The sequence below is a fragment of the Manacus vitellinus genome, unplaced genomic scaffold (assembly GCF_001715985.3).
Source record: "Manacus vitellinus isolate BGI_N305 unplaced genomic scaffold, ASM171598v3 scaffold_2_pilon, whole genome shotgun sequence".
NCBI lineage: Eukaryota > Metazoa > Chordata > Aves > Passeriformes > Pipridae > Manacus > Manacus vitellinus.
In genome coordinates this window covers 13,516,323-13,532,285 of record NW_021940208.1, presented here as the reverse complement: position 1 = coordinate 13,532,285, position 15,963 = coordinate 13,516,323, and the positions used below count along the sequence as shown (strand labels likewise).

General features: G+C 36.8%; 1 protein-coding gene across 6 annotated transcripts in view; it reads right to left on the bottom strand.

Moving 5' to 3' along the window:
* Window positions 1-15,963, bottom strand: part of ZMYM2 (zinc finger MYM-type containing 2) — an 87,528-nt gene that overhangs the window by 45,437 nt on the left and 26,128 nt on the right. For all 6 annotated transcript variants that reach the window (XM_029960840.1, XM_029960841.1, XM_029960842.1 and 3 more), the window contains 3 exons: window positions 14,568-14,853; window positions 11,152-11,317; window positions 10,100-10,312 (listed from right to left, as the gene is read on the bottom strand). In XM_029960840.1, coding sequence (XP_029816700.1) covers window positions 10,100-10,312; window positions 11,152-11,317; window positions 14,568-14,853 — 665 coding nt within the window. The remainder of the gene's footprint in view (window positions 1-10,099; window positions 10,313-11,151; window positions 11,318-14,567; window positions 14,854-15,963) is intronic.

Below are 15,963 nucleotides of genomic sequence, written 5' to 3'. Positions count from 1 at the left end.
AGTATTACACAGGTATCTCAAACATTTATGCTTTTTAATAGTCTAACTCAAAGACTTCCTCCTGTCCCATGCTTTTGAATAGCCCTATCACAAACCAAGACTTTTGTCCTGTTCTTATGAAATTTCCAGATGCGACTCTCTCTTAAGGTTCTCAGGTAACTTATATTTTTACTCTCATATTCATTACTTGTTCTCTTTCATCTCTAAGAATCCGCAGTATTAATTCCTTTCTGTAGAAAAAGTAACATTTGAGAATCCTTTCCATAAAAGGACCCTTCTGGCTGGCATAAACAAATAGAAGATTCCCTAAACCAAAGAAAACTATAGTAATACACAGGGTCAAAGAACATCCTTATGAGGTAAGGATTTTTGGCCTGAAAACAAGATAACTCAGGAGGATAATGACAGAACCAAAAATGGTATGATGTAGAGCACTATGGATCAACTGTTCAGTGTCTTTTCTAATATTAACAACTATAAGAAATCACATTAATATCAACAGAAGTTTCAAAACAAACAACAGAAGGCAGCTCTTCGTGTAACAAACAGCAGGTCAGCAGAACCTCTTACCAAAGAGAGTCATGGATGTAAAAACTGTTTGTATGTGTTCACAAGGAGACTGGACAAGCACTAATTAAAGAGATTCTCCAAAAATAGCATACAGGAACATTGCATAAAGTTCAAGAGATTCCCTGACCTCTAGAGAGTCAGAAGCTGAGAATGCTCAGGGGAAAACATCCTAAGTACCTGCCCTGTTCTTACTCTTCCCTGCATGCCCATTTACACACCACAGGAGTCTCAATCCCTGACTGGCACCAGAACACCTTTCTCATATTCTTACTACAGTACATTTTTAATTTAGTATTTTAACCATCCTCAAGGAAAAGTGGGTGTTCAGAAAAGAAATCAAGGAAAATGTAATGCTGTTTCAATGCTGTTGATTTTACATGGCAGGAGACAAAAAGAACTTCACTGGTAGAGAGGAAAAACAGAAGAAAATACCAAAATCTTCATTACTGATTAATTAAAGAGGGATCCAAAACTTCCGGACTATTTTAAAAATCTCTGCTTCCTTTTTTGTTTCAGGAGTACAAAGTCACAGGATTAAACAGACTGAAGGGGACCTCCTAGATGTCAAGTGCAACCTCTTGCTCAAGGCAGGATCAGAGGTGGTTGCTCGGGACCTTGTCCAGTCAAATCTGAGTATCTCCAAGGACGAGCATTCCAACCCTTACAGAAAAAGCTTTTTCTCTATCTAAAGAAGTTTCCCCTTGTTTTCAAGTTGTGTCTCTTGCTTCTCTTTCTTCTGCTCTGCAGCTCTAAGAGTTCAACTTTGTCCTCTTCTATCTACTTCCATCAGATAACTAATCCTCCTTTATGCTTCCAAGGCTGAACAAACAGGTTCTCCCAAGGCTGTCTTCCTATGTCACATGCTCCAGCTGTCTAAACATCTTGGTAGGTCTCCACTGAACTTGCATCAGTATGCCAATGCCCTTCATCCTGCGGAATCCAAAATTGGCCATGGTACTCCAGACACAGTCTCAAAAACTCAGAAGGATGGGAGTCATGGGTCAAAAAAATCACTTCCCTTGTCCTGTTGGCTACACTTTTGCTGATAAAGCAGTAGGTTGCCTACATGGGCTGTGGAGTATCCATCCTTGGAGATACTCAAAAGGATGTGGTCCTGGACAACCTGCTCCAGGTGTTTGACTGGCAGGGTTGAAAAAATGACTTCAAGCATTGTGTGATACAATCCAGGACACAGTTGGCTATCTTTGCTGCAACCCTTTCGACTTCACCAGGACACCCACGTCTTGTTCTCTAAAGGTGCTTTCTTGGCAGTTATCTTCCATTTCAGATGAAGTATTGGCTTTATCTTGTGCTTAAACTGGTATATCAACAGTAAGCAAAAATGACTATAAAAAAAACCTGCAGCCAAGCTAGATTCAGCTTCAAGTGTCCTTCAAAGATGGAATTAACTCAGAACCAAGCCACAAGAGACAGTATCAAGAATTTTCCTCTGGGTACCACTTGTGGTAAATTCACATCTACAGCATCCTATGAATACATATACACGTCTGAGGACTGTAATTTCAAGTAAAATTTAAGTAAAAACACTACCAAATTAGTGCAGAAAATTGTATCCATTACTAATTACAAATAAATTAAGTTAAGCCAGAGGCAAAATTTCTAAAGAATAATGGCCAGTGCTCTTTGAGGGGAACCTTGATGCACAGTAGTCTGACTACATCTGTCCCTCAGTACTCCACCTATATTCTGCCTTGAGATGACCTAATTTTTGCTAGATTTGATTGCATGCTTGACCTCTTCCGAAGCACAGTCCATGGTAGATGCAGAAGTCTGAATATTATCCTCTTATTATATTTTATTCTAAACTCACTCATTGTTTTATGACTTGTTATATACCCTCTTAGAAGCTTAATTCTAGAAATAAGGTCTATTTTATGAAAGGTATCTCGTGATAGACAAGACACATTATAAAACAATGTGATATGAAAACTCTTGCAAGTCACTAGATCTAGATACATTTCAAATATTCATTCCATCCACTAGGACAGTGTCGAACTCAAATGGACAACTACAAAAGTGGCTATCAAGATGCAAGACAAGACATACCAGATGGATGGGATATATTCCAGAATTAAAAGAATTGTTTCAACAGAAATCCAAATTCCTTGAAATAAAGTTGACTTACAGGGTTTTTGAGGAATTTATATTCTTGCCATTATAACCAACTAAAATTTCAAGAATCTTGATCTTCCATTACATCTTACTGAAAGGAGCATGTAAGCTGTTGCATACATCCTACTAAGAAAAAAGATCAAATTCCAAAATAAATGTCAGATAGTCCAATAAATGGAAGTAAGGAGGAGTTTCCAGAAAACAGAAGCAAATAAACAGTAGAAGAAAAGGTAGAACAGGATAGTTTCTAGAAGGATATGATCTGCATCAGAGATGCAAGAAACTTGGAGTCATAGATACCAAGAGGTCTCAAAAAAAATCCCCACATGACTAAGCAGGAAGAAAGGGGAAATAATTATTCCATGGTTGATAAAGATTTTGTCTTTTAACCATGCAGAGGGTAAAAAGCATCTAACTATCTCCATTTGTAAAAGTGTACATAGTATTAGACAACAGCATTATCAGAGATTACTTAATACCAAACTAAGTATTACCTGAAGCAAACAAAAGTGGTTTACCATATTGTGCTGGTTTAAAAGTTAACCAGCAGGGGGAATGAACCCAACTCAAAGGAGAGATTATAAGTCAGAATAACAATTTATTAAAATAATACAGTAAGTACAATAATACAAACAAACAATTGGTCTCAACCCACAAAAACCCAAATGTGTAACCCAGTACCCTGGGGCCTGAACAAAGTGGTGTTCCTTGGGCCCTGTTTGAGTCCAAAGTAAAGGGAGAGGGGAAGAACCTGCTGGTGGGAGAGCTGCTGCAGTCTGGCCAGAACTGGTGATCGCAGTCCAGTGGTGGTCTAAGTCTGGTTGAGAGCGATGAGATGCAGCCGTCCTCTGGATCCCACGAGTGGGTTCAAAAAATGTTCCAAAACTCCAAGATTATATATCCTCCAGTTCAGGCAGGAATGCTTGGTACTCCCCTCAGGGCGGGGAGTTCCACAAAGGGTGTGAGGACAGAAACATCCTCCTATCTCACAGGCCTCTTAACACCTAGTTTATAGCCTGAGGAGTCAGGCTCTATGGGCAGAAGGTGCGAATAGTCTATTGACAACAATAGTCTAGTTTCTGGGAAATGACATGGAAGGCTATAGAATACAGTTTTGGGTTACACCCACCATGCTCTATGGGCAGAGGGTGCGAATAGTCTATTGACAACAATAGTCTAGTTTCTGGGAAATGACATGGAAGGCTATAGAATACAGTTTTGGGTTACACCCACCATGCTCTATGGGCAGAGGGTGCGAATAGTCTATTGACAACAATAGTCTAGTTTCTGGGAAATGACATGGAAGGCTATAGAATACAGTTTTGGGTTACACCCACCATGATGAACTGATCTCAGCTGTCCTAACTAGGACACATATGAGGAAGAGATTCCACTATTAAACCATAGTTTGTACTGGCTGAAACCACAGAATTTCTCTTTAAGAGTGACCAGAAATGGGGGGGAAAGAAATTGAAGTCCATATTTCTAATATTTCAATGTAAAGGGGCTGTTCAACTCTCATAATTACTGACTTTGTCAGAGTATTTACTCTTGAAACAGACACTTGGAAATGAGAGTTGACAAAACAGTAACAACAGCAAGAAGCAGTCAATTTTGTAGTTAACTATGAAAATAAAAGGAGGACAGGAAGGACAGTTCTGTTTTAGTAGCAAAGAAGCACAGAAAAAGAACAGACACTGCACGGGACAAGACAAAGTTGAAAACCCCAGATGCTTCCATTAAAGTACTAAGTGACAAGACATTCTATCACTGCATTTGGTGGTATTTAAACCAGTAGATAACAATACACTGTACAAGACTAAGAACAAACTCTACATAAGCAATTAAGTGTATGCTGCAGAAATGATACGCACATTGTTGTATACAGTGAAGGCTCTTAAACCCCTGCACAGAAATAAAACAGATAAAATGAGTTTTAAGAGAGTTTCACAAAAGCAGTTGCTTGGCAAGGAGCAGAATAAGGAAGCACAATTGCCTAGGGTGGGAGTTTTTTATTGCTTGTAAGCTAATAGCTTCAAGGGATGGCATAGCCTGGTTAGTCTCAAAGCACATTTAATAGCAAGTGTTCATGTAATCAAGGAAGTCAATCAAATGTACTTTCAGTCAGTATGGAAGAAAAATTTTTACTAGATAAAAAGATACTGCAAGCAGCCTTTCCAACTAGTAAAACACTCATTTGGCTTGCATTCATCTGGTACTCACTTCAGTCCAGAGCTATTAAAAAACCTCTGAATAAATAGCTAGAGAGCTCCTTCCCCCCCTTTTTGACAGTAGATGAAGACCATCACTTCCAAAAAGCACCCAAAGAAAGCAAATCCCAGATAATATTCTAACAAGAATTCTAGTTATAGAAACAAAGCCGAAAAAGCAAAGAAACACCTAAAACTAGCAAGGCATTACATGCCTTTCATGGTAGAATCAAGAGCACTGTGGACTGATGAGGCCAGGAAGCAAAGTATATTTTAAAGTGACATAGACTCAGCTTTAGCTTAGTTGAACAGCTGAAATTTGAAAGGTATGGTTGGTTGCACAAACTGAGTCACAGAATTGCACTTGTTCCCTAGAACAAGGCTGTCAAGTCTGTATCCAAATCCAGCAAATCACAACACAACATGGAAACTTCCTTGAAAAGAAAGTTGACTAATTTTGGAGAGACAAAACAGAAACACTGAAACAACCTAAGTAGTTGTGGTTAATATGTACTTATGGCAGGCATATTTGAGGTCAGTTCTAATTTGTTGCATAGATACTAATTTTCAAATGAATCACTACAGTAATTTTTAAAATGGTTACATTTTCCTTTTTAATGAGATGGAATGCCTACGCAAAGAAATAAAATATTTCAGCATTTGCACAATTACATGGACAATTTTAGTCACCTCCTTTTCAGATGTAATCTCATTCTCGTCAAGTGTGGTTTTTTTTTTTTTGGTTGGTTGGTTGGATTTTTGTTTTGGTTTAGTGTCATTCTTTAAGTTCCTCTTGTTCCTCTACACTAAAGAGTTTTAACCTTAGTGCAACAGTTAAAGTTTACAACCTAGCAGTAGTGGTCATCCTCAGGTTTAAAAAAATATAACCACTTCCAAAAACAGTTCTGTTGTGACATTTTATTCAAATTGTTACAGTTACTTAACTTTTCAAGGAATGATTTTATCACTGTTTTCTCTTTTTAAAAAAAGCTTGACTTGCATTTCGCTGTCTTCACAAATGGCTGTTGTCATCGAGAAACTAATACACTCTTGCATATAACTACAGTGAGCATTAATTAGGTTATGCTTAATAATTTTTTTTATTCTTACAGAGATTATTTATTTATGTTTCATAACTTTTTTATATGAAAGACACCTAAACTCAGTAATCACTTTGAGTTTTAGGAAAGAAAGAACAGCTATCACCTCTCAGAAAAGCAAAACACACGATACAATATTAAAGATTATGTGTGTCTCAGTTTTAAAGCCAGTTCTGAAACTGGTACATAGGAAGTCAAGTACATCCATCAACTCCAAAGGAGACTTAAGACACTTCAGAAAAAAACTGCTCTCTGTCCCAGGAATAACACTGTTTCTTCCTCCCACCAACAGTATAAAGTAGAGGAAAGAAACCCTTTGTAACAAATGTGTTACTTGATGTAATCCAACTACTTGTCATTCTGAGAGCCACAGTAATTTTTATCACCCATAATTTCAAATTTTTCATTCCAAGAAGAAAAAAATGTCCATGATAAATTATTGAAAATTAATTGTTCAAATCAGTGTAATATTTATTAAAAAAATTGTGATTAAGTAGATAGATAGGTACAATGAGTTTTCATTTATTACTACTACAAAGGTATAGCAATATTGATAGGTGTATGACATTTACAATATAAACTGCTTAATACAAAGCCCATACCAGTATGACCTATTTATTTTACAACTCTTTTTGTAAGAAAACATTTGCTAAAACTGTTAAGTGACAGACAATAATTACTTGTACAACACAACGCTGTAATCAAATGATAACACCAACTTTTTTTATATTATTGATTTCATTAAGTTTATTTCAGTATGTAATGACTCTTCCAAACTCTCTCCTTCACCAGTTCTCCTTTAAAAGCAGAAGAAAATATTGTTACAATTGAACAAAACAACCTACAGTTTATCAACTGTGGCCCAATGGGTTGTCAGTGACATTTTCTGAAGTTGAAATTTCTTTTTAAAAACAGAATTCCTTGAACACATTCAATTCAAAAAACCTTAATGCAAATAAAAGTTCAAATAAAAATAAATCCTGCTAGACAACTAAATATTCCCAAATAATTGTGTCCTGAGTAACTTTGGACACCTACGGCATACACTAAAACTCCTAATTTTTGAGCAACATAGAATAGTTTGGGTTGGAAGGGGACCTTGAAGATCATGTGGTTCCAACACCCCTGTCATGGACAGGGACACATTTCACTAGACCAGGTTGCTCAGAGCCCATCCAACCTAGCCTTGAACACCTGTGCCAGTGCCTCACCTCCCCCATAGTAAAGAATTTTTTCCCAATATCTAATCTAACCTACTCTCTTTCAGTTTAAACCTTTTGTACTGTCACTGCATGCTCTTGCAAACAGTCTTGCCCTATAGGGAAGGGCTACAGATGTCATTTATCTGGACTTCTGTAAAGCCGTTGACATGGTCCCCCACAACATCCTTCTCTCTAAATTGGCAAGTGATGGATTCTATGGGTGGACTGTTAAGTGGATTAGGAATTGGTTGGACAGTCACAGTCAATGGCTCAGAGTCCCACTGGACATCAGTGAAGAGTGGTGTCCTCGGGGATCTGTACTGGGACCAGTGTTATTTAATATCTTCATTAATGACATAGACAAAGGGATTGAGTGCACCCTCACCAAGACTGCAGATGACACCAAGCTGAGTGGTCCAGTTGACAAACTTGAAGGACAGGACACCATCCAGAGGGACCTGGACAAGCTCAAGAAGTGGGCCATGGGAATCTCATCAGGTTTAACAAAACCAAGTACAAGGTGCTGCATCTGGGTATGGGCAACTCCCAGCATCAATACAGGCTGGAAGATGAACAGATGGAGAGCAGCCCTGGGGAGAAGGACTTGGGGGTGCTGGTGGATCAGAGGCTGGACATGAGCCAGCACTGTGCACTTACAGCCCAGAAAGCCAATTGTATCCTGGGCTGCATCAAAAGCAGTGTGGCCAGCAGGTCAAGGGAGGGGATTCTGCCCCTCTACTCTGCTCTGATGAGACCCCACCCAGAGTTCTGTGTTCAGCTCTGGGGTCTCCAGCATAGGAAATACATCAACTTGTCGTAGTGACCCAAGAAGAGGGTCAACAAGTTGATCAGAGGGTTGAAGCACTTCGCCTACAAGAAAAGGTTGAGAGAATTGTGATTGTTCAGCCTGAAAAAGAGAAGGCTTCGAGGTGGTCTAACTGTGGCCTTCCAGTACCTGAAGGGAACTTACAGGAAAGATGGGGCACTCCATCATAAAAAGCCACTAGGTTGGTCAGACAGGATTTTCCCTTAAGAGTTTCTCTTTATATCAAAAATACTCCAAACCCTTAACACTCCAGAAATATCTGAAACCTAACAGTTAAGAATTACACTTAATCACCATTCCAAACCAGATGCACATGAGCACTCAAATAAAGCTTCTCACAGTCTATTACACTTGCACAGTACCAAATATTTCAACAAAGGAATTAAGAACCTGCTTGCATAAAATCTGCTTGTCAGAATACACCAAAATAACGTGTCTTGATTTTAAAGGTTCTCTTAAGGATCCTCACAATAATGCACAATACTCGACACTACTTGTGAAGGTTCTTGGTACTGCAAACTGCTCCTCCTCCCCAAATCAAACCAGAACATACAACTTGCCACCCACATCCTTCTCATTCTCTAATGCATATGTAAACAGAAAAGACAACAATATATCCGAACAAATAGAGTACATTCTGTCTTTAAGAGTTAAGTATAAATTTATCATTCATCCTCTCAAAATTCCATGTTCACTTCATATTCCACGTGCAGTGCATGTTATATTGGTTGTGTGGGAATGTCTCAAGTTCACAGTTAATCTCAGGCCTTTTTGTTTCTTCAAGATACAGTATTCAATATTTCTTCAAGTCTTTCCATGGCTTCTGGGCATGGCTATGTTTTTAGTATCTTGGAAACCTATCCTGTCCCTTTTGGCATAGCTGTGACAAAAGAATAACGCTTATGTTATGTTTCCAGTTACACCATTTCCAGATTTGCTCTTTACGCGTAGCATATACACAAGAACAGCCATCCCCAAAAGCATCAGAACTGAATGTCCAATGAGAAAATACAAATACACGAGGCAATATTAAGCACTGTGATGCCTCTTCTTCTCTTGGACCACTGGTTTCTTAAAAATGGAAAGAGATGAAGAAAGAACCCCATGCAATGTGCAGCACTGGGGCCACTCACATATTCAGGTTTGATTTTCAAAATCAGAAACAGAAATTTCTTGCAAGTAAAACAGTACTGTGATATTTGAGAACACTACCTCTATAAACTCAGAACAGAACATACCAAGCAAAAGAACCCAAACAAAAAAAACTAGAATACCCCAATGGCATATCCTCCCCAGAAATATTTAATATTTCAGAGCTATCCTATTATACTGTAAATGCTGTGGTTAACATTTAAACCTTCCAGCCAGCATTAGCAAGATGCTTCAGAACTAAGATGGCTCTGTAATATGTAAAAGACATCAGCATCTGTTGTCTTGATTTGGAATTATTTTTAACCACAACAATTATTACTATCTTAACAATCTAAAGAATAAATTAAAAACAAACCAAGTAAAGAAAATGAAGGCAGAAAATTTAACACATTGAAAGATGAGAGTAACAATATTTTTTTTTAATCCTATGCTGTACAGTGGAGATTAGACAGTACAAGTACAGAGCCAAAGTGTAACCAGTTAGAGTCTTTTTGCAGCAATGTCCAACCTGTACGCTCTGCATATTTTTGAATGTTTCAACTGCATACAAGTGAGCTTTTATATCTAAAAAAAGAACTTAAGGACCAGTAAGCCCCTGTGTTGTGCTTGCTATTAATACACTTCAGATACACCCATTAGAAAGAAATAAAAGTTATTAACAGAAACTTTAATTTCAGTTATATTTTCATTAATAACAAACAGGTATCGCTATTACAGCAACATTAAAAAAAACAGTAGTAAAAGTTGCATTGCAGCTACTTTGCCCTCATTGGCACTAATTTCATTTTTGGAAGTCTTTGTTACTTATGTTTTCTCATGAGAAGTAAAACTGTTATTAGTAGCAGGATAAACTTAAGAAGTATTAATGTTTATCTAATTCTAATTTGTAGATAAAGAAATAATTACCTGCTTGTATTCACCAACGCAGTTCTGACAGCAGAATCTTTTTTGTTGACCATCAATAGTAAGAACATTGTTTCCAGCTCCTTTACTGGGCAAATACTCCCCACAGTGCTCACAGCAATTCATTATTAAACCATTTGCCATCCTGTATCTATTGAAGCAATGGTCACTGCACAGCTTATGAGTCATATTTTTAAAGCTAACTTCATGACGAATCTAAAAAATAAAAATAAAAATTATTCTATCACCACACAAGCACAAAGTTGCCTGAAACTAGTAGACTAGCCAGAAGTCTTACATTCTAGTACAATAACTAAAACCAGATTATACTAGCTCACTATTTAAGAACAGAGATGCTTGAAATGACCATGAAATCTAGAAATAGGAATGGGTGCCTCTGTTGTCTCCAAAGTTCTATGAAAAAAATCTTGGACCCATCTGCTCTTTAGCCTATAAGGAAAGACCACAGGGAAGGATGTAGTCACTGCATGTTACAGCAGGTCAATTTATGTGATTTTATAAAATGGTCAATTTGCAGGCTAACAACACAGCATATGAAGACTGGTCAGACACATATGCTGTGTAAAGCAGTAGTCTAAACTATGGTGGGCTAGGTAACGGCACCAAGAGTAAATAAACACGTTCACAAGAATTCGAAAAGTACACATATTCTACAGATTTCAACAACCATCTGCATTATCTTTCCAAAGATATAGTAAAAGAAGCAGGTAATACAGTAAAATCTTGACTTTTTTCCAACAGGATTCTTCTACTGGGAGATCTGGGTTATAATTACAAGATTCTATGTCTAGTAGAACACATTATCAGCAAAAGGCACTTCAAGTTTCTGAAACAAAAATCAAATATTAACCTCTTGGAATTCTTTCTTCTCTCAGTTGCTCTTCATGAATATTAAGCCTGCATATCTTAATATCTCATAGCATATGAAAATACTGAAAATAAGGAAATTTAAAATCTTCAGTTCTCTTATTTCAGAATATAAGTGAATACGTCATTATTGAGAAAGATAAGAGGAAAAAAACAGTCAATCAGACCTCAGTTAGTTTACCACAGATAGTGCATCTTGATTTATTCAAAGCTCCTTTTGAGGGATTCTGTTTATCTTCATAGAAGGATAAACATGATGTACTGCAAAACTCCTGAAAAGACTCACTTGAATCTACTTGAGCAACTATGGTACCTTTCATTGTTGTTATATCTCTGAAAGACAAAAAAAAGAATTCATGGCTTGTGTGTAAATACATACATATATTTAAACAAGAACACTTCATATGTTATAAGATTCATTCTTCCTTTCAATGCTTACATTTCAGAAGTTTATTTAGTGTACAGTTGTTAGTGATAGGATGAACACTAAATTTAACAATATTTTTACACTACTCTAAGTACTGCAAGTAAGTCTTTACTGTGCAAAACCCTATTTTATTTTCTTTAGATTTGGGTTATTTTTTCCCCATTAAATTATTCTAGAACTAAGAACATTAATGCACCATTAGGTGCAGTTGTGTCAAACTGAATTTTATACAAAAAAATTAACATCAAATTTGAACAAGCCATTTTCTAACTTTACATAAAAGTTACATACTTAAGTTTCATATGAAAAACTCAAGATTCATAGTAAAAAAATAATAAATGGTCTTTACTTCTACATAGCTCCACCATTTCCAGTATTAATCTCAGGATAAGATGAGAAGGAGAGAGAGACTTGTTTTCTCATATTTCTGAAACTTATAAATACAACCAAAAAGCTTAAAACGCTACCACAAACTTGTCCTAAAGTTTTGCAATTTAAAATTTAAAAAAGTTAATTCCACCATTAAAGTTCCACAGCACCTCAACAGTTCATGCAGTTGCCCATGAAACTGTGTAAATTTAATGCATTAAACCAGAAAACCAACCATCATAAAACTAATTTGGAATTGAACAAACCTTCTAACCAAACTTACTTATACCATCCCAAACTATCACATACCATACATTAGAAGCAGCAAGGAGAAGAAATAAAAGCTTCCCCTTTTGCCTTCTAAGCAAAAAAAATGCTATTACTGACATACAGGAAATGCCATTGGTAAAAATATATAAAAAAATTGACTGGGCACATCTGGATCACCAGCTGGAAAATACATGCCCAAGACACTCAATACCTATGAGCCCCATAATGAAGATGAGTGAAATAAACCTAGAAAAAGATACACTTGCCTAGACAGACTCCCTTGAAAATAAAATTGTACCGCCCCTGGATATTAACACTTGCAAGCCTGCCTTCTTCCATCAAGGTCAGCATATTTTGGTTTACTTTCTGGAAAGCAAGTAAGATCCGTACTAGGGAGTGCTATCTCTGCTGTTCTGCAAAACAAAGGCAGAGCTCCCACCTCCGAGGAGCTTATGGCTTCTGGTAGGATTCCACCAGGACTTACACATGCTATTAACTTGTATAAAAGCACATACTAACTTTCACCAAAGGAGACCAGTGCCAAGTCAAAGAGTGACACAAGACAGTAAAAACTATAAACACTAAGGAGAACACCAGGTAATTCCTATACCTTCCTTCTTATGTAGTTACAAAAGTTCAGAAAAGTGGACTACAATAAAATACCTAGGAATTTTGACTTTTCAAATGGAGCTATACAATGCTTTAAAAAATTTATTGTAGGCTTTACTTTCTCCACTTCAAAGAAATCTAAGTATTTAAAGATACATCTAAGCACAACCTCCAAAAGTCTGACATGATAACCAAAAGACCTGACAACTACTATCATCTATGCAACCTACATTTGAGATCTCCTGGATTTTCTGAAGTCCTCTTAGCCTTCACTGAACTGTAATCTGATATTACATTTTCTTTAGTAGGAAAAGAACACAGAAGCAAGCATGGGGGATGGTACCTGGAGTGCTACCGCCCAGTAGCAAAAAAAGGTGAATAAGACTGAGCTTCATAATGAAATCACACTACAGAGAATAATTTAATGCATATGCTACCTTCTGTTTAACAGTAATTAACTAAAAACAGCATAGTAGTGGAAAAGCAAACACCAACATCACCTCAGAAATTGCCAAAGGTCACTTCATAGAGGTTGTCTAGAAATTAAATACAGTAAAACTATTTCCAGCTTTTGGGGTTATTTAAAAATAAAGTATATTACTCATAATTTAAAATAAAACCTTTTCATTTGGGGCAGTTTTGTATGTAGTCTCTTACAATACACAGATTAAGTATAACTTTATCATAGTTAGTTGATCATGGTAGTCATCAAATTACTTCTAAAAAAATAATAGTGTATAAACACATAACATGTGCTAACAGAAAGAGTAGAGATTGCTTTTGACTAGCCCTGTAGAGGAAAGGGTTCAGAGAATTTGAGCTTTTACACATATTTTAAAAAATATACAATATGTTAAATCTTCTAGGTTTTTAGTGTACTAAGGTATGAATACACAGGATATCAACAATTTTCTATACTTTATTTTTAGTGAGTGTCACGAAGGAAAAAAAAACAAACCAGTAGTTTACATCTGATTACAAGCCATTAATCCACTGCACACCGAAGTAAAACCTTTACACTAGTTTAAATCTGTGATTGAGCAAAGACCACACTCCCCAAAGCACACATTAACAAAGGCAGTCTTTACTGCAAGCCTTCTTTAGTTCAGCAAGAATTTGTCCTTTAACCAGGGCCACCACAGCATGTACCAGACTGAGAACATGAGAAAGTGCAGTAATCAGTACAATGAAAGAAAAAGATAGTACAGCTATTTTGTACATTTAACACTACAAGAACACAGTTATAGAAGACTTCTCTTTGGCAATTTAGGTTTAGCAAATAGTGAAAAATTACTAGTCAAACCTAAGCCATAACTTAGAATAAGCCACTCCTAGGTATGCTTGCCACTCCCTCTGTGCTGCCCACTTAAGGTTTCTCCAGCTACAAAATTGCCATAATAGCCCCACTTATGGCAAAAACATAAGGCTTTTCCTCTCACCATACTGCCAAGACTGGAAGAGCTCCCAAGCTTCTTCCAGTTTCTTGCAATTATCAGTTTCTCCTCCCTTTAAAGTCTCTTGATTTTGTATCTTCATCTATCAAAATGAGTGCTTTCTACATAACACAGAGTCCACTTTTTCCATAAAGGACTTCAGATATGAAGTATATCTTGTCACAGGTTATACTATAATTGGACACCTTGTCTTAAAAAACCCCAACAGTTATTTTTAGTGTACTGGCTTTTAATGCAACAATTTCTCATGCTCTGAATTCAAAAGCTGGTACATTTTTTTTTGCTACAGCAGACACAGCGAATTCAACATTTCCAAACAACATTAAAGTGACACTATATAAACTAGTTATATAATCAGATTTTATATTATCAATGGAGCAACTCTCACACACGCATGAGTATCTCAAGTATTACTGGATTTAGTTGCTAATGTAAAACAAAATAAAAAACTCACTTTCTGCACATAACACAAAGTTTCTTTGGAGTGGGTTTGTGTGAAAATGATGAGAGGCAGGTAGTAGAACAAAAAAGGTGAGCCGATCCTTTCCGCTGATATGCAGTCTGTCCCTTTTGTAAAGGCTTTTTACAGTTCGCACATGTGACTTTAACCTGTTTAGAAGGCTGTTGCTGGGCAGAAGGCTGGAAAATTTGCTTAGGAAGTGATGCTACAGGTGACAAGGAATCCACACCTGGTTGCTTCTGATTCCTAGGGAAGGAAGCTGACTGAGATATCCAAGAATCTTCAAGACAAAAAACCCAAACAAAAATAAAAGTAAGTGAAGAGAATGTACATACATATATATAGAATAACATTCACAGACGTATGATCATAAAAATCATTTTTCTGTTGGAACTAACAGAAGAAAGATATTTTCAATTCAGATTTAAAGTAAAATCCCATTTGATGGTACCATTCTCCGTTGTTATTTCTCCGTTCAGAACATTAGCAAATTTCAGGATGGTCCTATCTTACATCTAGTGACAAGTTTTGCAGACTTTGATTCACTTGCACTGGATTTGCAAACTGGCAATTTTATCTTCAGAAAAACAACACTGCAGTTAGCAACTGCAATTAAAAGATAAAAAGAGACCAACAGAGAACATGGAATGTCTAAACCAATGTTTGAGACAAACTCTGCAAATTTGTAAGAACGTGAAGTCTTAAATTTTCATTAGTTACTTTGTTCTGAAGCTGTAACTGGTGACAAACCCTCGAACTGGGGTTCCCCATACTCCTTTCCTAGTCCAGCCTACAGCCAGAGAACTATACTGCAGATAGAGTGAAACACAGTGGCTCCACATCTGAGATCTGCATCCATGCCACTGATTCCTGCAAAAGTTTGTGGTTTTCTCAATAACCTTTTCAATGCAAGGAATACCAGTTAATGTGCAAACTTGAAAGGTCATGAGAGTTTCAAGTCTTCCTCAGTAGAAATCAGTGAACCTAGAAAATAATATTTCCTTTAGTTCTGGCAATACATAAATCCAAGACTCCATGTTCCAGACTGCACTAGTCTTCCATCTGTATTTTTGGAAAACAGGTTACCATGGAACAAAGTCATCTTTGCCCAAACTTCTGTAGCATAACCTGCTACATAAGTAACTTGCAGAACGAGAATGTAAGCAAAACATTTTCTCTAAAAGCAATACATCTAGAAAGATCATATGTTAAGTTACATGCTCCATATCTTGGTTTGGAGCAGAATATACAGTTCTGGTGGAAAAAGAAATCCCCCAATAAAATTTCGTTTCTAGACTTTTCTCTGGAATTTGAGCTTTCATTCAAAACAATTATCACCAGAATTTAGGAATGTTGAGCTTCTGAAGACTGCTAATAATAAAACATTACT